The sequence below is a fragment of the Panthera onca genome, chromosome F2 (assembly GCF_046562875.1).
Source record: "Panthera onca isolate mPanOnc1 chromosome F2, mPanOnc1 haplotype 2, whole genome shotgun sequence".
Classification (NCBI taxonomy): Eukaryota; Metazoa; Chordata; class Mammalia; order Carnivora; family Felidae; genus Panthera; species Panthera onca.
Genome location: NC_138356.1, coordinates 75740504 through 75766183, shown reverse-complemented (window position 1 = coordinate 75766183; position 25680 = coordinate 75740504). Strand labels below are relative to the sequence as shown.

General features: G+C 49.5%; 1 protein-coding gene across 8 annotated transcripts in view; it reads left to right on the top strand.

Annotated features, from left to right (window-relative positions):
• Nucleotides 1–25680, top strand: part of ZFAT (zinc finger and AT-hook domain containing) — a 345664-nt gene that overhangs the window by 233911 nt on the left and 86073 nt on the right. For 7 of the 8 annotated variants that reach the window (XM_078441802.2, XM_078441799.2, XM_078441798.2 and 4 more), the window contains 3 exons: nucleotides 6742–6880; nucleotides 16385–16503; nucleotides 23007–23133. In XM_078441802.2, coding sequence (XP_078297928.2) covers nucleotides 6742–6880; nucleotides 16385–16503; nucleotides 23007–23133 — 385 coding nt within the window. Of the gene's footprint in view, nucleotides 1–6741; nucleotides 6881–16384; nucleotides 16504–23006; nucleotides 23134–25680 lie in introns of those variants that run through there. The other variant, XM_078441805.2, reaches the window with a different exon arrangement.

Sequence of the window (25680 nt, the reverse complement as noted above, 5' to 3'; positions counted from 1 at the left end):
TCTTCCTCCCTCTGCAGTTTGGCCACGGCTGCATTCTGGGGCCCCACTGCTACTTTCACGGAGCTTCCCTTGGCCTGCTGTCAACCTGGTGTCCCTGGCTGGGCGGTCCCCCAGAAGGGAAGCAATGGGAGTGTAGTGCACTTGCCCCACGTAACCTGGCCTCAAAAGACAGAAATGCAACTCTCTTCAGCATTTCTTCTTTGCCTGTGTAACTAAAACTTAATTGTTCTTTGTAAGTCCTGGGAGGTTGTTTTTTCTTGTTGCTAGTGTTTATTTTTTATGGTCAGTTTTCTGATTTATTTCTGTTATTTTACGCTGTAACATTTGACTCTGAAAATGATCTGAGAGATAATAATAGTTAACATTCACAAAACCCTTATGGTGGGGGGCCAGCCTCGAGCCCCGGGCTCCCCTGGATGCACCCCCTCTATGACCAAGCACCTTGGGAGGGTCACAGGCTGCACCAAGGAGGAGGCTTCTGTAGGAGGGAAGGAGGGAAAGAGGGGTGACCCCCACCAGGAGGTGCTTCAGAGGATGATAGTAACAAATGTGAACGTACTAATTAATTAAGTGTAACAGTCATGAGGCCTGATGTGCCTTATTTCTCAAAGCAGACTCATACTCTTTCTTGACACATCATTTAAACTCTGTCAGGTAAATAGGGAAAGTTTTTTTTTTCCATTTCACAGATGATGTCTTAGCTGGGGTATCCCAGCCGATCAGTGGTGTGCCCAGCACCTGAACCTCAATCCCCTAGCTCCTGGTTCATTCATGCTTTCTGACTCCACACTTTGACCTACGCTTGATGTAAAATGCTATTGGGTCATTACGAGGGCCTTTGTGCCACAAAGGTGTCCACATTCAGATAGCCTGGTCTCCATCAAGCATTGTCGAAACTGCCTTGTACCAACCAGTTCACATATTAGGGGTTGTAACAGTCGTACTATCTCTTCCTGCAGTTGGAATCCATAGTCACTTGGGTATCAGTTAGATTTGTGGTTTGTCTCCTTCTTTACCTCGTCTTTGTCTCTATCTCTACCTTAGCTGGTTTTTTAAATTAAGGTTATAAAGTCTTCACTTGTGGTTGTAGGTTTCACCCCAATAGTTATCCAGAACCTTCTCCCAGGTCATTATCTTTTTCCATCCTCTCCAGAGAGGGGTGGGCCCAACTCAAGGGCCAGGCTCACATCTCCATCCCTGAGCCTTTTGACATAGCTGCACGGCCATCTGCCGTCCTTGGTTACCCAGACCACAGCGGGAGCTCGCGTGGCGAGGGCCTTCCTGCCTGCCGGGCCAGCAGGGCACCCTCTACTCCACCCGAAAGCTATCTTGGGCTTTGCAGCTGGTTACCAGTGTTACCACCTGGGACATCGCCTCATCGCCAGCTTCTCATCTGTTTTAAAACATTCCTCTTGGTGCTGACGGGAAGTTGGATTGGCCTCGCTTGCATGCAGTTAGATGCCTTCTAATCGGTTTCTCCGAGCCCAGTTTCACAAGTGAGATGGGACTTCCTGTCCCTGCCTGTTTGAGGAACCAGAACCATAAATCCTCCAGTTGTGAAAAAGTGTCTTTTACCTGCTTCCCTGATGTAAGTCTGAGAACATCGATTTCAGCCTCCACCAAGTCAACCTCCCTTTGTCTTTCAACTCAGATAGCTGATCTTTGGTGCACCCTTTGAGAAAGACTTTTAAAACATCATTGAAACATGACCCCAAACCCAGCTTCTGCCCTTCGCCCTCTCTCCTTGACTGGCCATGTTACTGGAATTCTTCTTAGTACAGCCACCGGGGCCACGGCCAGGTCCCGTGGACACCCGTTAGGCCTTACCTTACCGGGTTTCTTAGTGTGTTGTCCCTGCCATCCCTGCCTCCGTGAAGGGCACTGTTCCATAGACCCTGTGACTCCACCCACGCCTGGTTCCTCTGCTGTCACTCTTTCTCATCCTTCTTCGTGAGCTCACCCTCTGGTCTGTCTCTCCTGTTCCAGATGCCGCCCTCAGGCTGCTGCCCTCTTCACCTCACACACCCTCTCGTGATGGGCGAATTCCATCTGTGGGCCTCTGCTACTCGCCTGTGCTCAGATCTGTGTCTACAGCCCAGAACTCTCCTCTGAGTTAGGACTCATTCTCCGACCTCTTTCTGGAAATGCCCTCTTGGGTATCCAGAGTCCTGTACTCACACCCCTCTTTCTCCTCGTCTGTAGAACTCCCTCCACAGCAGGTACAATGCCTTCCTCTTGTGTCTTCCTTGCTGGAGACTTGGGGTCATCCTGGGGGCCCACCTTCATTTTTTCACACTGCTTCCGAGTCACTGGGTCTGGCTGGTTTTACCTCCCCCATCTCTCTTAAAGCCTCTCTTCACTTTCCACTTCCTTGTGCCATGCTCTCATTTTAGGGCTTATGCAAATATCTGTATCATTTATCTGTAATATACATACATACCTGTGTAAAGACACATAATCTATAATCCATATGTGTGTATTATAGATGTATCTGTGTCTCTTGTGTGCACCTCTAGCCACAACTGGACACGTGTTCCCTGCCTCCAGTCTTGTTCCTTTCAAATCCACCTTCCACCAGTTTCCAGAATGGTTAATTCTAGGTGTGAAGAAACCTGGTGGAGACATGTGTTCCTGAAGCCACGTTGCTGGCATGTCCCCCTGTGGTCTGGCGACTGTCTCCTGCCGTCTTCTCAGCCCCCAGCAGTCCCTCCCCCATTATGGTGCTCCAGGAACTGCCTACAGTTCTCCCAGCCCACTGGGTGCTCCTCGTTTTTAGGAGTTGTTGGTTAGGTCTGGGCTTTTTTATGTCCGGGAGATCCATGCCTGCCTGATGGAGCTCCCAGGGGACCTGGTTGTTCAGGAAATAATGGCAAATGGGAAGTCAAGTCATCTCTTCGTTGCTGGCGGGGCCTGGATCCCCAAATCCAGTGCAGACCAACTGGTCAGGCTGGGAACGTGTGACACTTTTGGTGGATTCCGTAACTGGACCGCAGTTTCCTTATCTGTAAGATGGGGATAATTGTACCTAGCATGTTAGGTGGTTCTGAGACTTCTAGGAATTAATCCCTGCAAAACACTGAGAACTACCTGCCCTGTGGTAGGTAAAACTGTAATAATTATTATGCTTGATTGCGTTTCTTTTTTTTTTTAATTTTTTTTTTTTCAACGTTTTTTATTTATTTTTGGGACAGAGAGAGACAGAGCATGAACGGGGGAGGGGCAGAGAGAGAGGGAGACACAGGATCAGAAACAGGCTCCAGGCTCCGAGGCATCAGCCCAGAGCCTGACGCGGGGCTCGAACTCACGGACCGCGAGATCGTGACCTGGCTGAAGTCGGACGCTCAACCGACTGCGCCACCCAGGCGCCCTCGTTTCTTAATAACTCCAATGTAACCCTGAATAGCAGGAATGCCTCGCTGGTGATTCAGTTTAGTTTTTGGCCACAGTAAGGACGTGGATGTTTTGTTTTACACGAACTCTGCTGCTGTAGCTGCTTCTATGTTCCTCCTGACTTTGGGGCGTCTTTGGGCCCGAAAGCTCTCGATAAAGAACTTCCCTTTGAAGATCTACTGTCCCTTGCCAACTACCAACGTCCGACTTAGACCCCGAGTTTTCTGATTTTCTTGCCCAGATAGCATCGGATCTCTGCATTGACATCTATGTCTCCGAACTCATGTGGATTCAGAGGGTCACAGATCTCTGTGTCCATCACTGGATGCTCAGGGTGGAGCACAGTTCCACCTGCTCCCCGAAGGCGGTCAGTGAGTATGTGCTTCACCACTGAAACCTCAAGACTTGGAATGTTAGCAATGCAGTCAGACTTGGTGTCTGGCCGTGGACGTAGAGATGTCACGTGCCCTCTCCTCCGCCTTTGTCCCTAGCCCTGCTGACAAGCGGCAGCACCTCCTCACAGGTCTGAACTTGCTTTGTTGGAAGGGCCCAGATGCGGCCCAGTGACCGCGGTTGTAGGGAGAAGATGCCGAACGGAGGTTCACTGGTGATTGATGTCACTGAGAGGTTGCGGGGGGCCTGACACAGTGGAAGGGCACTGAGGGTAAGAGGCCGCAGGGGGACAGATCTTTCTAAACCCCTGGTGCCGTCGAGCAGCTGAGCGGCTTCTCACCTCCCTGCATCTTCCAGCGGCTACGATCACGGCCTGCCAGAGGCCACAGGAGAACATGCCCTCGTGGAGTGAAGGTTGGTTAGCCTCTGAAAGCGTCTCTTTCAGCTTTAAGAATTGAAGATTTTGGGTAGAAATTGGTGGTCAGTCAGTCACAGGTGGGCCTACCTGTACATTTTTTGGCCTGTCTGCTCACGTCTTGGCAGTTTTTCTCCTCATTCACAGTTCTGTCGAGTGGGCATGGGAATACAAGTTGAAACTCTCACGGGGAAGTTAACCTGCTTGGCCCCACGAAGGGCGAAATTGGCTCTGGGGCATGGAGTTAGGTCCACAGGACCATTTCTGTAGTTGCCTCTTCCTGCCTTTTATGCCCACTGACCACTCAGCCCTGGTAATAGAGTATTTTTCGATTGTTCTTTCTGATTTCTATATAAGTGCTAGTGTTCCAAAAGTAATTTTATAACGTTTGCATATTTAGGAGATGAAAGCATTTGAAAATGTTTTAGCTTCTATTTTAACTCTGCAAATAATGACACAGTGGCATTTTAGATTGCTTGTTCTCTGCTCAGTAGACGGATGAGAGAGCCTGGCTAATTTTTGCCTTTGTTCCGGGTCCTTTTGTTTAATAAATCCTGTGGGCCAAGCCACGGGGTTTTCTTGCACAAGGGACTGAATGTAGCACATGCAGTGTGGCCCAGAGCATCCTGTGACCACAGAGTGGCCTTGCGTAGGGTGGAGGGAACGTTTCAGGTTTTCTCACTGGATTGACTTCCGTGGGTCTTTCTCTCCAAGAATGGCCCTCCTGGGAGTAACAGCATTTGTTTCATAGGCCGGGATGGCCCCTTCCCATGTGCTGCTGGGACAGAAAGGAGCAGGAGCGAATTCTGGAGAGGTTTCCAAGGAAGCCTGGACAAGACTCAGTAATTAGGCGAATAGTAAGAGAAAAGAAAAAGTCTAGGGTGACACTCAGGGGTTTGCCTTTGGGTGATGAGCTGATTTTGCAGAAAGAAGAGTCTGAAATTGTGTGCGTTTATTCTGAGGTGCCTGCAGAGCATCCCCGTAGAGATAACCCGGAAGACAGTTGGACATCCCTGTTTGTGGTTTGGGCGCGATCGCAACAGGATATATATCACGCTGTCAGACCGATCACTGGGTCTACCGCAGGAGAGCAGACAGGCCCTGGACAGAGCTCAGAGAAAGCCGGCACTTCCCGTTGTCCCATCCGGATCCCCCGGACTGTTCCCAGAGCTCCTACCACCATGGGCTGCTCCCTCTCTCCTGTTTCTGCCAGGCCAGCGAGCTGCTTGTGTTCCCAGATGGGCCCTGAAGGCACATTGGGGATTCACGTGGCATTCTGCTGGACAGTTGTAGGGCTCACGGCTCAGAGGGATACTGATACTCTCTTGCCTATGCGTCAGGGCGGGGGATGGAGCAGTGATCCAGACGTCCATCCTTCACTCAGCCGATGGCATGGCCTCACTGGGTTCCCTAAGGGGCTTGAGCAGGCACCCCTTTCCTCCTCACTGCTCATTCTGGACCCCTCAAAGCAGTATGCAAGGTGGGAGCCAGGCTGCATGACCCCTTGCATCCTTATCTGGAAAGTGCCTCATCCTGCCCAGGTGGGGGCTGGAAATACATTTACCAGGTGGATTTCCCTCATGGGGGACAGCTGTGGGTTGATGCCTGTGTCTGTGCACATGCTTGCAGGTGAGTCCTGTGGAGAAAGTGACTTGGAGAAGCAGGTACATCAGGGAATTAATTGTGAGGGGAGCTACTTTGAAAGACATTCACTTTATTTTGTTTTATTTTTTAAATGTTTGTTTATTTTGGGGCGCCTGGGTGGCTCAGTCCGTTAAGCGTCCGACCTCAGCTCAGGTCATGATCTCACGGCTCGTGAGTTCGAGCCCCGCGTCGGGCTCTGTGCTGACAGCTCGGAGCCTGGAGCCTGCTTCGGATTCTGTGTCTCTGTCTCTCGGCCCCTCCCATCCTCGTATTCTATCTCTCTCTCTCAAAAATAAACAAACATTTAAAAAAATTAAAAAAAAATAAATGTTTATTTATGAGAGAGAGAGAGAGAGAGAAAGCACAGACCGGGGAGGGGCAGAGAGGGAGAAAGAGAATCGCAGGCAGACTTCAGGCTCCGCACACAGAGCCCGACACAAGCCTCGATCTTACAACCGTGAGATCATGACCTGAACCAAAATCAAGAGTCAGATGCTCAACCCAATGAGCCACCCAGGTGCCCCGGAAGACATTCACTTTAAAAAAAAGAAAAAAAAAGGAAAATGATAGATTGCTGTGTTCCTCTTATGTTATTTTCTTCTTGGACAAGAAGTGGACAAAATGAGAAATGAAAGCAACCACATTGAGCACAGACCCTTCCTACCCAGGGGACACCTTGTGCAGTGACTTGCTTGGTCCCCGCCGAGGCAGGACTCAGCATCCCGACGTTGCGTTTTTCCCTGGAGCGCATCCTAGGGGGCAGCCTGCTCATCAGGCTTTGGAGGTGTCAGACACCCCGGGGTGGGGGGTCGGTGGAGGAGGACATTGGGGCAAGTTGCACCCCTTCCACTTGGGGCTCGACCTCCCCTGGGGCTCACCTTCAGTCCTTGTCCCTACAGCCCTTCCGCTGTGCCCATTGCCATTACTCCTGTAACATATCCGGCTCCCTGAAACGGCACTACAACAGGAAGCACCCCAACGAGGAATACGCCAACGTGGGCACCGGGGAGCTGGCGGCCGACGCACTCGTCCAGCAAGGTAGGCAGTGTGCCCCTTGAGAGGAGCTGGGACGTCTTACAGCTCAGCCCCGACCCCTGAGCATTTGTTAGTTCCCCGTCGTCATGACTGTGCTCCACGTCCCCCGTTGGTATGTCCCGGCGTTACTTGCTGCCTCCGTGGAAATCCAGGATGAGGAATCCTAATTTACCACCCTCCCCACAACGTTCACTTGCCGGCGCTGGCTGCCTTCTGTTCTTGGTCCATGTACCTTCCTCCTGCATGAAAGTTCCTGCTCACGTGCACATTCTGTTTCCCTCAGTATAACTTCCAAGGGCTGTTTGTGGTCCAGCATCAGGTGGCCCATTTTGTTTTGCCCTGCTCCTGTTGGACATGGTAGGGTTTCCAGATTCCTCTTGTGCAATTATGAATCATGCCGTGGCAAGCATATTTGTAGGTGAGCTTCTTCAGATTATCCAGAAATATTTATTGAGTGCTCAGATTGCTTATTCATCCTGAAAAGGATAAACCATTTAGAGCATTTAAACTGAACAGAATGGATGCAAACCTCTCATATTCTTGAAAAGCCTGAGAGGTTGTTTTTTTTTTTTTTTTTTGCTGCTTTTTTCAGTAAATGATCGCATATTCCCACTTGAGGAGGTTGAGCTCATGAGCTGTTGCCATACAGAGAAGTGCTGCTGTATTTATATCTGTGCCTCAGTAATTCAACTCAAAAAATGATTGCCGCACACAGTCCATCAGTTTTTACTACTTCCTGAGTCCTGTGACTCTTTGAAGCCAGAGACCGTTTTAGAAACCTGCCCCCAGTAAACAGAGATGCGGGCTGGCGCTCCCGGCTGCAGGTGCGGGCGCTCCGAGGTCCCCGCGAAGTCCCCGCTCGCTGGGATTGCCTTGAATGAATCTTCATATAAAACAAATGAATTGACCGAATCTTTTAGCACTTTCAGTGACAGGGCTGATGTATGGAGGTAGATAACGGCATAAAAACTCAGGATAATTTTAGAGCCATCCATCAGGGGTAACGGGGAGTGTGTGCCTCGTGTTTTAATGACCGTTTCGTGGAGCTGAAGACCGGGATGGCGCCGTGGGGGGTGCAGGGGCCCTGGCTCGAGTCTGTGCTCTGCTCCTTGAGTGGTGCCATCGGGGCACGTTAACCAGCCTCTCCAGCTCAGGCCCTTCACCTGAGAATGGAGTCGATAGCAGCCTTCTCTCCTGGTGGCGGATGGGGTTACCTGAGCGAGCACCTGAGTGGCACGCAATACATTTTCGTACTTGTTTCCTTTTTCCTGAAAACATCTACGCCCTCTAGAGCTCTAGAGCCATTGCATCATTTTTGATGCCCCCCGCCCCCCACCCCGCCCCTCCTGCCCCGGTCCAGGAATCACAGAGGAGAGAACCGATTGCCTTAGAGTCACAGCAGATTGCTGGAGAAGCAGGCTAGACATTCCTTTTATTATCCTTCGCGCTGTTTGGGTTGGATTGACAGGAAATAGACCTTTACTGCGGCTGTTGGGACAGGCGTGGGGCTCTGATTGATGACACTATCACTGCTCTCTGCTTCCAAACTTTCATCATCGCCTTGCAGAGAATGTGCCGGTGCCGAACTGTTTCCTGCCCTACGTTTTCAGTTACCTTTCTAAGACGCTCTGTCATCCGTTGGCATTCTCTGACAGGGTCTGCCGGGTTTTAATTTTTATCTTCGCAGGGGCATTTTTGGTGTCTTCATATACACATATACATGCGTATACATATATGTATATATGTGTACGTGTGTACATATGTGTGTGTATATATATATATATACACACACACGTACATATGTACACACACACATATTTCCAGTGCCCCCTTCAAGGGACAAACTGAGGAAGGAAACAACTAGATGCCTCTCTTGGCTCATAAGAGACATTACACCATTGTATTTTGGCGGGAGAATAGTCTCTGAAATGAGGTAGCTGGTTGAGTATGAACACAGCTTAGGAACTTTAAGAGCACGATGCTCCCACTGTTCCTCTGTCTGAGAGCAGGCAGGAAAACGGAGGGACAACTGTGTGGGATGCACACAGTTGCTGTGTTCGGAACGCTGGGTGCTTGGGTACCACTGGAAATTTTCATCTTCTTTTGATTAATTTCACAGAATTCTCCCCAACCTCTCCCCACCCCCACACTTGGTTTTGTTTTTCTCTTCTAGTCCCTCATCAAAAAATACCTTCACGGGACTTACTAACTTCTTGTTTTGGTATAGAGAAATATGTGTTAGAGTAACGTGACAACAAGCTGTGAACAAAACGTACCCTTCTCAGAGTGGTGTTACGGCTTCCCCACAGGGGAAGGGACTCCTTGTCCATCAGCCCAGCGTAAGCAGTGCCACGCTGTGACACAGGCAAAGCCATCAGCTGTGGGCAGAGGTTCTCTTACCCACAATGCTCAGGGATTTGGGAAGGATGTCCACGCGTGGCACTGTGCAGGAGGTAGGGAGGAAGGCCTAAAAGGCAGAGATGTTTCCAGGTCAGACATTTCTGTTCCTTGCCGGTTTCTGGGGGAAGGTTCCCCGGTGGTCTCCGTGGAGTCGGGGTGATTTTCAGTGGGCTCCCGAAGGCCTCTGGAATGGCGGCTGCTCTGGCGTCCACCCGTCGTGTTCCGTAAATGTTTACCAACGGGCTGTCTCGGGCAGGGAGAAGGGAGGCTGGTTTACAGCGTTTGCCAGCTTCTGTAGTGGAAATGGTTGTGCTGTGGCCAATTTGAAGCTACCAGTGTGATGTCCCTGAACTGGACAGAGATGCGCACAGCGGCTTGCGAGCTGGTGGCAGCTGGCTCCCGCCCACCACTGGTCCCCAGGGCACAGGGGTGATGATGGCACCCCTTTGGGACCCACAGTCCCCTGAGAACTCTGGTGCGTTTCGGTAATGAGACTTGCCCGGAAGGCCGTGTCGATGTGTTACTACTCCCTGCTTATATTTGGTGTCCTTCTGATACTTCGAAGGCAGATTGGACAATCTCTTGCTAATTTTCTTAGCCCATCGCTTGTTCGTTAATATGGATGTGAGGCATTTTCCCACACAAACACACGTTTTCACGTCGTGTGGCTGCGGGCCCGGCCCTGTTTCCTCTCGGAATCTGCCTGAGTTAGTAGCTCAGGGGCCGCTTCCCTAGGTCTCGGGCTGGGGGTTGGCTTTGCTTCACAGGCCCTTAGCTCCGTCCTGAGCTCACCGCAGGACACAGGTGGGACTAGCAGGCTGCTTACTTCCCAGTGACCTCAGAGCAGCCCTGCAGGTCACTCCAGGTCACTCCAGGTTATTGGCATGAGCACAGGCATGGGAGTCTGGGGCCCGGAGCTGGGGTGGCCGATCGTTGTGGCTCTGGGACGACTCGCTTAACTTCTCTGAACGTTGTGTTACGTGTCTTCGAAGACGAGGTGCTGATTCTGCTCAACAGCAGTTGCAGAGATTAGATCTTACTCTCTAAGGTCCCAGGAGGTGCCTGACACGTAGTGCTTGATAAATGGTTCAGATTGGCTATCGTGTTTATTCCCACGTTCCTTGGTCACCATGTGTCTGTCTCTTGTGCTCCTAGTGTGCCCGACATTGTGCTGGACCCTGGGATGTGGTGGCCTTTATCGTGTTGTGGCCTGGGCTGCGGACGAAGGCTGGGAAGCTCCTCCAAGGCCCCGTGTTCTGGCTGTAACAGAATGCGTGTTCCTTCCAACAGTTACCCGTGCTGCTACAGGAGAATTCGCTGCTTCTCTGTGGTGCTGACCCTTCTCCCCGGCCCCACTGTTCAAGGGTCATTGAGGCTGGGGTGGCGATTGGGATGAGGGGCAGCGGGAAGAGCAGGGCTCGAGGAGAAGGCTGCGTTTGCGGCACCTGCTAAAATCTTGGCGTGATTTTGAACTACCCTAATAGAAGAGTGTAAAAGTATATGCATACGCACCTTGGATATATATCCATACCTTGGCTTTTCACACCAAATCCAGGGCAAATAGCATAGAAGAAAATCCAGAAACTACCAGGTTACACAAAAGTCATTGATTTGATTTGGAGACATTTTAATTTTAGAATTGTTTTTGTTAGGGCCCGGATTCCATACCTGACTGGCAGGTGCTTCCAGTGATGTGATGTCATTGCACCGTGTTATTGCTCTGCGTTCCTTTCTCTCTCAGAGGCCCTGTGAGGTCGGCATCGTCATTCCTGTTTTCAAGACAGGAAACACGGGTGGGAGAGTGGTCAGCCTAGGCCACAAAGTGGGCGAGGGCCCGGCTGGCCCCCCCAAGCTTGTCTCACATTTGCATTTGTTAAGGAGGAAGAGGAGGAGGAAGCATATGGTCCTGTTCTGGGACAGTGATTGGCTCGCATTCCATAGTGGTCACATGATCCTGTGTCAGAGGGTCTCGCACACACAGGCTGCCGTTTACTCTTTCTGAGTTTTTTTGTCTCCAGGTCTAGCTGCTGATCTGCTGATCTGGGGTTTGAGAGAGATCCAGGTAGTGTTCTGACAGCATGCTGTGTGACCAGGGGCCTCCACGTCATGCTTGCATAGGATTTCCACTAGATTGCTGTCCTGGGCGCGTTTCCTCGTTCTGGGCTGGGGCTCTGCCGGGTCTCAGGACAGGCACTGGATTAAGAGACAGCAAGAAGTGGGGATTTTAACAAAGTCCGGGTCCACATTTTGCTTCCTAGTATTGTATCATCACATTGCTCTGTATCCAGTTTCCTTTGATAATTAAGCTCATTTGTCACAGTTACTGTCTAGCTGCTTGTATCAGTTTCTTACCGCAGCTGTGACAAATGGCCACACACTTGCTGGTGGGTTAAAGCAACACAGATTTATTATCTTAAGGTTCTGAAGGTTAGAAGTCCAAGATAGGTGTCACAGGCTCAGGTCGAGTTTGCTAACACGTATGTATTCCTTCTGGAGTCTCCAGAGGAGAGCCTGTTCTCTTGCCTGTTCCAGCTTCTAGAGGCGGCTCACATTCCTTGCCTCAGCCCCTTCCTTCTTCCACTGTCACGGCCGCCAGTGACAGTAGAGGCTTCTCTGTGACCTCCCTTGTGCCTCTTCTACAGGAGGACCCTTGTGATTACATTAGTCCCGCCTGAATAATCCACGCTAATCTCCCTGTCTCAGGAGCCTTGATGAATCACGACCTCAAAGTCCCTTCTTGCCACACGAGGTGACCCTCCCATGTTGCAGGGATCAGGATGTGAACTTTCTTTTTTCTTTCTCTGTGTTTATTTATTTTTCATTGTAACGAAAACCTCACACACCTGTCTTTGTTGTGTATCCAGGCACATTCCATTCCAGACCGTCAGCTCCTGGGGGCCAGGACCCCCACCTGTTTAGTGTGGGCTCACAGTGCCCCTAGGGCCTAATCCAGTTTACAAACAGGTCCCCACTGCTTTTTTTTTTTTTTTTCCAGCTTTACTGAGGTATCGTTCACAAAGCTGTAAGATATTTAGGATTCTCATCATCCAGTCGGCTGACACATTCATCACCTCACACACTAATCCTTTTGCTCTTGTTGAGAATGTGTAAGTTCTACTCTTAGCAAACTTCAGCTATCGGCTGTGGTTACCGCATTTCACATCAGACCCTCAGACCTTAATCATCTTATAACTGCCAGTGCGCACTCTCTTACCAGCCTCTCCCTGTCTCCCGTGGTCCCCCGCTCCCGGCAACCACTTTTCTAGTGTGTTTCTATGAGTCTGACTTTTTTGGTTTTTGTTTTTGATTCCCCCTATAAGTGAAATTATACAGTATTTATCTTTCTCTGTCTGACTCATTTCACTTAGCGTAATGCCCTCAGGGTCCATCCATGTTGTCAAAACTGGCAGGGTTTCCTTCCTTCTCATGGCTTACTAATATTCCTGTGTGTGTGTGTGTGTGTATACACTACATCTTCTTTACCCACGTGTCTATTGATGGGCACAGGTTGTGGTCATATCTTGGCTATTGTAAATAATGCTGCAGTGAACATGAGATTGCAGATACTGCTCTGATACTCTGTTTTCATTACCTTTCCATACAAACCCAGCAGCGGGATGGCTGTATCATAGGGTGGTTGTATTTTTAACTTTTTGAGGAACCTCCATACTGCTTTCCAGCGTGGCGGAGTTTACATTCCCACCAGTAGTGCACAAGGATTCCCTTCCCTCCAGGATGTGAATATCTCCGGGCGTCCATTATTCTGTCTAGTGGAGTGCCTTTGTTAAAGTTACGAGCTTTAGCATTTCGTCTTAGAGAAAACAAAGGCCCGGGAGTTTCAGGAAGTGGCTCCTGGGTCATGGGAGTCAGTGCCAGCTCCAGGTACCCGACTGCCCAGCCTCCCGTTCCGCACCACCCTGGGAGTAATGTTATTGGAAATGAAATTGAATTTTCAATAAGGTCACCCACCACAAAGGAGCGCAGATATTTTAATGCCTAAGACTCTTCCAGAATACACTGCATTCCAAAAAGAGCAAAGGGTGCCATGATCGATTTTTAAAATTGTTCCTGACGTCCTGTGCTCTTGCCTGGTTCATCACGCCTTCTGAGGAAACTGCAATTTTGGGGTTGGCCGTTCTTGTGGTGTGCACTTTATACACCAGGGCCACAAGTAAATTCGCCACATCTCCCATGACCTTTATTGTGCATTGCCTAAGAATGTAATGAATTGAACTGGGAATTAATTTCTCTCGGCTTTGCTGCCAATTAAGTGCTCACATTCTGCATTTAGTCTGGGTCACGTGCTTCCAATGTATTGTTCTTTAATTAAAGGCAATGTGGCAAAGGTTGAGGTTTTAATTACTGTGGGGCATTAGCATATTAATTTTAATTTAAACATAATATAAAGATGTTTTTTCTCCTGAAATTAGTTTCCATTTAAGAGCACCCCGGAAGGAGTCTTTAATTCCATTTAGGTCGCTTTTGTTCGCTGCCTCTTGCTAAGTCTCTATAGGAGGACCTATCTCGCTTGAACCAACTGAAAAAAGGCAGAGGTTCTCACACCTTGGAGAGCTTTAAAAAAGGTGATCCTAGGAAAATACATCATTTTAGATGATTAATAAGTGATAACAAAGGAAGCTAAAATCTAAGTTAATTATCAGCTAGGTAGGAAAGAATAAGCCCATTTCGTTTGGCCTAAAAAAAGAGTGCACAACGTGTAAGTTTTGGAAAATATAAGCACCTGTTTGAGCTGCCTCCTCTGTAGAATGTTCTGGAAGTTTATAATTTGGTGTTGCCAGTCTTTCTGCTGATTCTGTCCTGTCTCTGTTGGGCCTGCTGTGCTCTCCTGCGCCCTCCCAGCGTGGCACGGCTGTAAAGCAGTAAGTTGAAGGCACAAGGGGATGCGCTGTTGGCCATCTGGGTTGGCTTCCTTTTCCGCTCATGACTGTGTGGGGAATCACGCACCACCTCAGGTGATATACAGGAAGCCCCAGTTACAGAAGAGTGCACTGTCAGATACCACTGACATGGAATTGATTCCGAAAATCAAGCACATCATACTTGCATCTGGGAGATGCTTAAATTACGTTCCACGTCTTCATGAGATTTGCTTGTTATTATGCAATTTGTCAAGACAGCCTCGTCATCAGTACAGAATTCCTCTTCTCCCTCCTCAGTACCCCAGTGAGCAAGAAATAAATCTCAGACCCGGGGCGGGTGCAGGAGAGCACAGCAAGTCTGACGGAGACAGGGACAGAGGCAGCAGAAGGACTGGCCGTAGACCACATGACACCAGGTTTGCCGAGAAGGGAATGAGCTTGGTCAATGCCAGAGACAGAGAAAGGAGAGACTGCGGGAAGGGTGGGGAAGAGACAAGGCCAGAGAGAAGGCAGGAATAAGATCACACAGGGGTGACAGTAAAGTCATGCAGGCTACCGCTTGGAGCTGGGATTTTATTCTGGGTCTGATGGAAGGTTCTATACCTATGAGGGATGTGATTTAGTTTATTTTTAAAAGCCCATTCTGGGGGCGCCTGGGTGGCTCAGTTGGTTAAGCAGCCGACTTCGGCTTGGGTCATGATCTCGCGGTCCGTGAGTTCGAGCCCCACATCGGGCTCTGTGCCGACCGCTCAGAGCCTGGAGCCTGTTTCAGATTCTGTGTCTCCCTGTCTCTCTGACCCTCCCCTGTTCATGCTCTGTCTCTCTCTGTCTCAAAAATAAATAAGCGTTAAAAAAAAAATAAAAGCCCATTCTGTGGGCACCTGGATGGCTCAGTCAGTTAAGCATCCCAGCTTCGGCTCAGGTCATGATCTCACGGTTTGTGGGTTCGAGCCCCACATCAGGCTCTCTGCTGTCAGCACAGGGCCTGCTTGGGGTTCTCTGTCTCCCTCTCTCTCTGCCCCTCCCCCGCGCTCTCTCACTTTCTCTCTCTCAAAAATAAATAAACATTAAAAAAATTCAAAAGCCCGTTCTGTGTGCGGGGTGGAGAGTAGACCAACGGTGGCTGCAGGAAGACCAGCTGTGCCCACGACGCCACCCCGGCTCGGCTCGGGGTGCTGGCCTGATGGTGCCAGTGGGTAGCCTGACTCTGGCCTGCTAATCCTGCTAATCGTTTGTGTGGATTTGGAGACCTGGTGCCGGGACAACTCCCTCTGAGGCTAGAGTTCCTGAGGCTAGAGTTTGCTTCTTTTTTCTTTTTTTAAAACTTCTAAAAAATGTTTATTTTGGGGTGAGACGGAGAGGCAGAGCGTGAGCAGGGGAGGGGTAGAGAGAGAGGGAGACCCAGAATCCGAAGCGGGCTCCGGGCTCTGAGCTGTCAGCGCAGAGCCCAACGCGGGGCTTAGACTCAGGAACTGTGTGATCATGAGCTGAGCCGAAGTCGGACGCTTACGTGACTGAACCACCCAGGCGCCCCTAGAGTTTGCTTCTGAATTCACAGCCTGTGAAAAGTGATTTTTGTCACTAATTTAGTTGCTGCTCTTGATAGAATTTTAGAAAGATAGTCTTTTGTGTCACTCTGAGGGTTTTTTCTGTTGTTTGTCTTTTTACCTAGAGCTGTACATGCTCTTAAAGCATCCACGCCTCCCACAACATGTGTAAGATTTTGTAGCGACATTTCACTCGGTCTTTACTGGGAAATCCAAATGGGGATTTATGCAAATGGCTCAGCCTTTGGTGTGAAGGAGCCTGGCTCTTGGTTCATGTTTTGGGACACAGGCGGTTGAGGAAAGCAGCCTTGTCCTTCAGTTCTTTTTGTTTTCTAACTTACTTGTTATTTTCAAATGAAAACAAAAATGAAAGAATGGTTGAGGCCACCTACTCACTTGGCCACAGGAATTCTGTTACTCTGGCACCGAAAATATGACGTATATATTAGACTTTCTGCAAATGCTCGTTGGAAAATGAAAAGAAGTACATTAAGCTTTAGAAACGTCTGCCCTGAAAAACCTCTGTGCTGTCGCTGTTCTGTTCTAGTACGGAGGGGAACTGGCACTGGACGTAAGTACTGGAGACAAACAGTGTGTTCCCTGGAGTTGAGGGGCGGGAGGGAGGCGCACTGGGGCCCTTTTAGGTGCTGCGAACGCTCCTTTTTCCTCTGTGCCTTCAGGTGGTTTGAAGTGCCCTGTGTGCAGCTTTGTGTATGGCACCAAGTGGGAGTTCAACAGACACTTGAAGAACAAGCATGGCCTGAAGTTGGTGGAAAACGAAGGAGATCCCAAGTGGGAGGTAACTTTTGAAAGTACGGTATTGATCTTGACATTTCCAGATGCACGTGACAGAATGGAGCAGGCGTGGGTCCTTCTCAGAGGATGGGGTTTTCTGGTCGGGAAGCTAGGAAGTCTTTTCAAATCCCGTCTCCTGCCTGAGGGGTGAGACCTGGGCTGTGCAGGTAAATTCGTACCCGGAGTTGAGTTTAGACCATTTTGTGAATGTCTGTGTTGGTGTCATTGGCACTTTCACTTCTGTGACTCACCAATCCAGAGTTTCAACTATTGTATCTGAAAAAAGAGCGCAAGGCAAGGAGTATATTGTGAGTCCTCACCAGGAGAACCAGGAAGGTCTCCATCTTCTGAATCTAGGCCCTACTGTCCTGTTCCTGAAGGCCTGTGCTCCCTCCCGCCATCTTTGTTTTATCCTCGGGGTTAGAACCAGTCACTGGCTGGAAACACATCTGTGTTCTCAAAGCCAGTAGCTCTCTTTTCAAGTACCAAGTGTCATGACCACGGACTTATTGCAGTCTCTCCCTAAGGCGGGGTTTCCCAATCTCAGCACTGCTGACATTATGGTCTTCCACAGTATCATCATTTGTGTATAGAGACTGTTCTGTGCGTGTCAGGATGTTTGGTGGCATCATGGACCTCCACACACCAGATGTCAGTGGCATCCCCCGTTCTGACAACCAAAAACGTCATGGACATTGTCAATGTCCCCGGAAGTCAAAGTCACCCCCACATGAGAACCACTTATCAAAGGACTTTCTGGAGGAGCATCAGAGTATCCAGGGGTTAAGAGTAAGGGCTTTGAAAAAAAAAATCATACGTCATGACAATGTGTGAAACATTCTAGAATGCAAGGGAAGGATAGTTTGATAGGAGGGAATCTTTTAATATAATCCATCATAAAATAAAAGTAGCGAAAAAAATGAAACGATTATCTTCACATATTCAGAAAAGGCACTTGACAAAATCAAGCATCTGCTGATGAAAAATAGTCAATAAAGTACAATTGGATGGGTACATCCTTAAGACAAAAACAGTCTATACATGCATCTTAGTCCCAAAGCCGGTGTCTTCTTACTTGGTGAGGAAACACTGGAGGGTTTCTTGGTTGAATCAGGAAGAAGACAAGGATGTCCCAGAAGCTCTGGGACTTAGGTCACCAAGTCTTTAACGTCACTTGGGATGCATCAGCCAGTGTGTTGGGCAAGACAAAGTAAATGGTGACATTAAGAATTGGAAGAGAAGAAATCAAGTTATCTGTATCTGAAGATGACAGGATTCTGTTTTTGGAAAATCCAAAAGAGTGAATGAAAGACTTCTGCACACAATAAGCATCAGATCGAACCATAAACATAAAATAATGAATAGCTTGCATGTAGAGAGAGGCAAGAGCAAAAAGATCTGAGATTTAAATGTAAAAACAGTGAGATTTTGGGGCGCCTGCATGGCTCAGTCGGTTAAGCGTCCGACTGTGGCTCAGGTCATGATCTCACGGTTTGTGAGTTCTAACCCTGCGTGGGGCTCTGTGCTGACAGCTCGGAGCCTGGAGCCTGCTTCCGATTCTGTGTCTCCCTCTCTCTCTGCCCCTCCCCTGCTCATGCTCTGTCTCTCTCTGTCTCTCAATAATAAATAAACGTTAAAAAAAAAAAATAAATAAAAAGACGATGATATTTTAGGAATACCAGAAGAAGAACCTGAGTGAATGAATTCATTTGTAAGTTCAGGGTGTGGAGGGCTTTCCTAACTATGCCTCAGAATCCAGATTTGCTACAGGGAGAGATTAAGAACAATTGGCCACATGAAAAAATTTTAAAAAGACTTATGGAAAAGAACTCATGAACAAGGCAAAGAGACCGACAGATAACAACGAAAGAAAATATTTTCAATCATACCGTAGAAAAAGGACGAGTGCTTTTACATTATGAAATCTTTTTAAAAAATAGTGATCAACAACCCAGTAGGAAAATGGGCAAGAGATAAGAAAGGTTCATAGAAAAAGAAATGCAAATGACCTTCAATATCTGAAAATGTGATCAACCTCACACATAAGGCATGTTAATTGAAACTGGAACGGGACGCCTGGGCAGCTCAGTCGGTTAAGCGTCTGACTCTTGGTTTCGGCTCAGGTCATGATCTCACAGTTTGTGGGTTTGAGCTCTGCGTCGGGCTCTGTACTGACATCGTGGAACCTGCTTGGGATATTCTCTCTTTCCCTCCCTCTCTGTTCCTCCTGTGCTCGCTCTCTCGCGCTCTCTCTCTCAAAATAAATAAATTTTAAAAACTTAAAAAAAAAAACTGGAGAGAGAATTTCTTACCTATTAGAATCCAGAATTTGACATCCTGTCTGTTGGAGAGGCTGAGGGGAAAATGCACTCTCACTCATTGCTGGTGGGAATGCAAAATATTACTACCTGTACGGAGGGAAATTAGCAGTATCTAGTAAAATTACTTGTGCATTTCTTTATCCATTAACTAAACAATTCCACTGCTAGAAAACTACCCGAAAGTAATACTGACAAAAAAGAGAAAAGGTGTCTGTCTGCACAAGGTTGTTTATTGCAGTCCTGTTATACATCGTAGGTCCAGATAAATGAATAGATTGCATGTGTTTGTATACACACCAACAGATAGATTCAGAGCCGATTCCAGACATGTGCCCACACACAGCTAGTTTACATACCTGTGCTCCTTAGAAGCCTTTTGTGCTGAGAGAGCCCAGAAGCAGTGGCACCCCGTGGCCGTGAGCACATGGGGACCTAGATCTTGGTTTCTAATAGGATTCTCCAATAAAAGGAACCAGGGTCCTTTGAAAAGTGGTTGATTCCAGGGCCGAGGCAGAAAATATGTAAGCTGATCCTAGAGTATTTTGTGGTCCTAGAAAGTAGCATCTGCATCTTTCCCAGCCCCCCAGAAAGGTGGAGGCATGTCAAAGGACAAGAGACCACCAATGGCCAGAGTGGGAACAACTTGAATAACAAAGCAAACAATGGTAGCGTTGTACTACAACCCAACAGATAAGATAATATCTGTGAGTCCATACTGATATAAACGGATGGTGGGGAAGGAGCACTTCTTCCACACGGGAGAATTCTGAACAATACATGTAGAAGGAATGAGGGAAATAGAATTCCCCTTAGAACACTGCAGTAATCATTGCTGCAGGCAAACCCATCCATGAATGCTACAATTAGTAGACACAATTTAAGGAAAAACAGACTGTCTACATAGCCTCAGAATCTCTGCCCCCAAGTATTTACTAGATCACAGAGGGAGAAATAGTATCTGTACAGTAGAGGCATCTGGCAGACCCGGGGCTAACCACGCACCCGGAAGTTAGCATCCTCAGGGGTCACGGTGACCTCGTGTGCCCCCGGATGTGATGATGAGAAGGACCCCCCCCCACCCACCCCCCCCGGCATTCTTCAGAAAAGCCTCAGCCTCCATCCAATCATGAGCAACTGTCATGTATCCAAATGATGTTGCTGATGTGTATGGTCATACACCTGACCAGTACTCCTCAAAGTATCATGGTCACGAAAGACAAGGGGAGACGGGAGAGCTGTCGCCAGTCGGAGGAGACCGTGACCCGGCACTGGGTCCTGGGACAGAACCGGGACACCAGGGAACAAACTTGTAGAAAAACTACCTAAAGTCTGCAGTTCATAGTATTTACCATACCAGTGTTACTTGTCGGCTTTGGTAATTGCCCTGTGGTTGTGTCAGATGTTAATGCGGGGGGAGGCTGGGGCAAAGGTGTATGGGAACTCTTCTGGAAGTCAAAAATAATTCAAAATAAAAGAGTCAAAGGGGGGGATTTTTTTGTGGAAGGGTAGGGACACACCAAGATGGAGAGGATAAAGAAATCAGCCAGATTCCTCTTAGCACATCCACTTGTGCAGATTGGATTCTGAAACCGTGGATGTATTTTATATAATATTAAAAAAAAATAACGTTTAAAAAATGCAGACCTTAAACGTTGAGAGTAAAGGGAAATAAATGCTTCTAACTGTATATGAAAACGATGGCATAGCTACACAGAGGAACTGTTCAGCAGTCTTTTAAGGTAGGAGTTTGCTCCTCCCTCGTGGGGCATAAGCTAAGGCGAAAAGAGCTGCAGAAACACGTACGCTTTTCAATTATTTTGTTGTTGGGGGAGGGTTGATACTGTTACTCTGAAGCTTTTGCTAGTATTTAGTAACTACAGCGAAGCACATCCAGCGTATCTCAGTCCGTGGGTTTATACTGATCCTGGGGCAGACGCTCAGGTGCCTTGTAGGATATTAGGGCATCAATTCTGTTTTGGTAAGTAAAGGCCAAGAGTCCAATTATTTTAACCGTTTTCTGAACAAACTATACCTCAGCATAACCACACATTTGATGAGGAGAAGCTCCTATTTATAAATTTTCCAGCTAACAGACGAAGATTGACATGTCATGTTAAGGACTTACCATTGGGTGTTGGAGTGTCCCAGTGGCATTGTGCTTATGTCTTCAAAGAGTTTCGTGTTCCAGGGATACGTTTCTGTTGTTGTGTATGTTTGAAATTTCCTGTGAGAACACGTAGGGTGTGTGTGCACTGCAGTCTGGCAGACTTGATGTTGAACCCTGGTGCCATCCCGTATAAATAAATGGCTGGACCGTGAACCGTTATTTACTTGATCTCAGTGGCCTCAGTGCCCTTATCCATGCAGTGAGGCTGGTAATACTCAGCAGGTCAAAAGGATTGAAAGACAAGATATTCAAAACGCTGAGGTCCGTATCTGGTCCCTGGGAGGCCCCCAGGGTTCGGCAGCTACTGTGGTTATTGGTGGGGGTGGTGGCATGTGTGGCTAACCTCACATCCTCATCGAGGGGAGAACGTATAGTCCTCTGGTGTTTCAAGTTCATGCTGCAAGGATTTGCTCTCTGTTCATAGGGATCGGAATGCCATTTCTTGACCTAAAACCCATGTCTCCTGGTCAGTTAGTGCTTCTGTAAGTACGTGTGGTCATGGCCCTCTGCTCCGAAGGCCGTACTTCTTGCAGATGCCAACACGTTACGCAGAGCGTCGAATCCGACACAGGTCGTTGGCACAAAGCCACGTACTCGACTCCAGAAGCAAGACAGAAGAGCAGCCAAGAAGCCGGTCTCAGGTGCTGGGTTACCTGTGGGGTGACGAGCTGCCTATGCCACTGGTCGGGTCCTCCCCACTTGTGGTTGGGACGCAGAACCCCCCTCCCCCCATGAGAAAGAAGCCGTCGTGCGTGGGTCCTGTTTTTCACGGCTAAGATGTTGCTTGCATCCAGCCATTGTCAGGCAACACGTGGCTCACCGGTACTTAAAGGAAGTAGGCTTTTTTTATTTTGTTCATCTGTGCATTCAACACATATTTATTGGGTGTCTGCTACAGGTCAGGCTGGAAACCCTGACATGAACTTGGCCCCTTGCCTGGAAAGGAATAACCACCTGGCATTCTGAGCTGGATCAGTTACCATGAAGTGCTCACAGAGCATGGTAACTTCGGCTCCTATAAATTTTGTGCGAGGTCCTCCCTTTTGTTCTTCTTTTTTGGTGCCATTCGTGTTTCCTGCCTTCTAGCTCACCCACACTCCCCACCTCTTCCAGAAAGAGAGCATTATTGATGCAGATTTCTTGTGGGAATTCTGTTCCTCCTCTTCTCTCCTTGGGGCACAAGGTAACCTGTGAATGTCACTCCAGCCCCTCCCACCCTCGCGACTCCTGATTTTGCAGATACATTTCCCGTGGTCTGTTGTTTATCGTATCCTTCGTATGAAAATGAGAGTGGCCCGTATAGCCGAGGCTCCCTGAGCGCTGGGTGGCAGCACGTGTTACGGTGCTTCCTTCCACCCGCAGCTCTGCTGTGCCCTCCTTCCGTCAGCCTGATGGCTCAAGGCCCCGGGCCCGGGCAGGTTCCGGCAGCACTGACAGCAGTGGGAGGAGACAACGGCCGTTAGAAGAGCACGTACGAGACTCTCTGCGCATGTCTAATCTCTAAATACGAACAGCACACTCCGTTCCCTAAGGCAAGAGTGTGTACCAGGAAGCTTTCCACCAAAGCTGGTTTCACAGCGTCTTGGTGGGTCACCTGGGTGGCTCAGTCGGTTTAGCGTCTGACTTCTGTTCAGGTGGTGAGCTCACGGTTCATGATTTCGAGCCCTGCGTTGGACGCTGTGCTGACAGCTCAGAGCCTGGAGCCTGCTTCGGATTCTGGGGTTCTCTCTTCCCTGTTCCTCCGCTGCTTGCTCGCTCTCTCTCTCTCAAGAATAAATAAACGTTAAATAAAATAAAATAAATAAAATGAAATAATAAAATCATCTTGGTATTTGCAAGGAGAAGTTTCCTTTTTGGGAAGTGTGTTTTTATCGGAGCAGCGGATTTCTCAGGGACGCCAGGCGCGTGAGGTGCCACAGGGGCTCCTCGTGCGTATTGATTTGGTCTCAGTACGTTACCCTGGGGCTTGTGGGTAACAGGTGGCCTTCTGGATCACTCAGATGATCTGTTTTCGTTTAGCCAGCAACAGAAGCCCCTGAGGAGCCCTCCACCCAGTACGTGCACATCACAGAAGCCGAAGAGGACGTTCAGGGCACGCAGGCAGCCGTGGCGGCGCTCCAGGATCTGAGATACACTTCCGAGAGCGGTGAGAGCGCGCGCTCGGTCCCCTTGGGCACCTTCGAGCTGCCTTCCAGCTGGTCTGCAGCAGGCAGGCGGAGTGAGTGAATCTGTGAGGGAGCGGTGTCCGTGAATCGGTCCCCTTCAGCATCCTTGGCCCACCATTCGGACCGCAGGGGGCCCCGCCGTCAGACCGGGAGGCCTCCGCCCCCTGTTAGGAGCCCCGGAAGCTCAGCAGAGGCAGAACTTGACGGCCGTGCGGCCAGGCCTCAGCACGTACCGCGAGAAGAGGGCTTCGCTGTAAGGGGCCGGCTGAGCCCCGGAGCTGGGCCTGCCGTCTGGGTTTCTGTCCCATCCCTGGCTGCCTCGTGGGCCTGTCTCCCAGGGGGCTGGTTCCAGCTCCAGGGGCAGCGGCGGCCTCGCCAGGGCCGCCCTGCGGAGCTCCGAGCCCAGCACTGCCTGCTTCCCAGCCGCCTCAAAAGCCCCGAAGCAGGATTTCTGTGTCAACAGTCATCACTCTGAAATGCCAGATCAGTTTTAGGTTCAAACCACTCTGCCAGCCTGGTGGTGATTGGGGCATGAAACTTAGAGGTGTTTTCCTAGTGCCCTTTCTAGCACATGAACCCCAGTTAATGTGTGACCATAGCCCGATTTGCATTTGGAGGAAGGCATTAAGTAGAGGCAGGATGGGAAATTGCCATTTTTTTCCCAGTTCTTAAAGCCCTGAAGAGCAGGTTGTAGGAAGCCTGTGTGGAACGCTCCTTGGGGCTGTTACTTCGGGGCTGTGCTCACTGGGCCGCCGAGCTCGCGGGGACTCAGGAGACAGCGGACAGGGTGGCCCGGCCCTGGCTGATAAATGGGGCATCCAGAGCGGAGGCCCAGCCTGAACCTGTGCTTCCTTCCTTCGTGTTTGGTGACTTCAGCAGTTGTTCAAGCTCTGGCCTTGGCCTGTCTATCGTCATCCCTGATGCATGCACACACACACACACACACACACACACACACACACACCCTTTCTAAAGCCTCTCTGGGGTTTCTTCCTGGCACTTGGACTAAAGCTCAGACTTTGCACCCATGCAGCCAGGCTGGGCCGCTCTGGGTCCTGGCGCCCTGCCCTGTGTCGCCTGCCTCCTGTCTCTGTGCCTGCTGTCCTGCATGGGCTGTGCAGGCACGGCCTTCCTCTGTGCACCGCCCTGTGTGAACTCTGTTCCCTGAATGGTTTTTCTGGCCACCTGCCTGCACCTTCAGTGTTCAGATCATATGTCGCCTGCTTGGGACTCCTGCGACGTTTCTGCTGTGTTCCCTGATTGCCTCCCGATACGGAACCAACCTGGTGTGGTGATAATTTGCTTACAAATCTGTCTCAGGAGCCCGTGAGTTCCGGGAGGAGGGGAGAGAGTGTTAGATGGAGGCCGATTCCCTGCTGGGAGCCACGCTCCTGGTGACAGGCTCGATAAATGGTCACTGAGGGAGCAAGCGCATGAGGAATTAAACCTTACTTTAGCTCAGTAAGGTTTTCAGGTAAATGTTTTGTAAACAGCATCTTTGTTGTAAACATCTTTGGACGTTCAGACTGGCTGGCTGCAAGGCACAGTTGACACATTTCCCTTAAGCAGAGAGTGTGTGTGCACGTGTGTCTGTGTCTGTGCTGGTGTCTTTGCATGCACACGTGTGTGTGTGTGTGTGTGTGTGTGTGTGTGTAGGGGAGCGCCAGGGTGGTGCAATGTGAATACATACAAGTCGCTAACGCTGTCACCGCCCCAGTCCCATGCCAGCGCCTGCCCTCCACATCGCACACATCACGTTCCCCTCCTCCGTCTCTTACTGACGGACTCACATTGGGCCGTGGCCCAAGGAAAATGGGTCCACGGGGATGCAGACGCGCGCGGAGACTTGGTAACATGATGCTAACACAGAGATCATGCGGTAATTTCCCTTTTAGTGAGTTAGCGATCAGGGTCAGAGTGCCGTGTTCAGAAGAGTCGCAGATGGCCAAGCAGATGGTGAGAGCAGGCAGGGTCTATACTCCGTAGCTGCCCTGATGATACATATTCCAGTCTTCTGAGATGATTAAAATAGAACCCCAAGCTTAAACTGGTTTGGCATTCTGAAGCCCACCGGTTTTAATAATTGAGACATCCTTGGATGTTCTGTCCTAGCGTGTGTGATTTATTTGGCACGCTCTCTTGGCCACCTGCTGTGTGTGTGCTCACGGGACCCTGTTTGTGGTTTGCTGGGCGGGCTGGGACTTCTCAGGGGTCTGTTTGGAGAAGCAGGCTTGTGTCACCAGGTATGGATTCAGAGCATCTGGGCTTCAGCTCTGGCTTTGGGCTGTGACTGACCCAGTGACCCCAGGCAAGTCTCCTGTCTGTCTTGTGCAGAGGTAACCAATCCACGAAATGTGGGTGTCTTGTCACAATGTCATCTCCCCACAGGATCGTTTGGGGTTTTGAGATGTTCTTATAGAAAGTGCTTTAAAGCTATCAAGTACCACACGGATTATTCTGTTGTTAGAGCGAGAGATTGCTGAGAACCCATGCCTCCCCCGAAGAAGACACCACCCAAGAATGGCCTC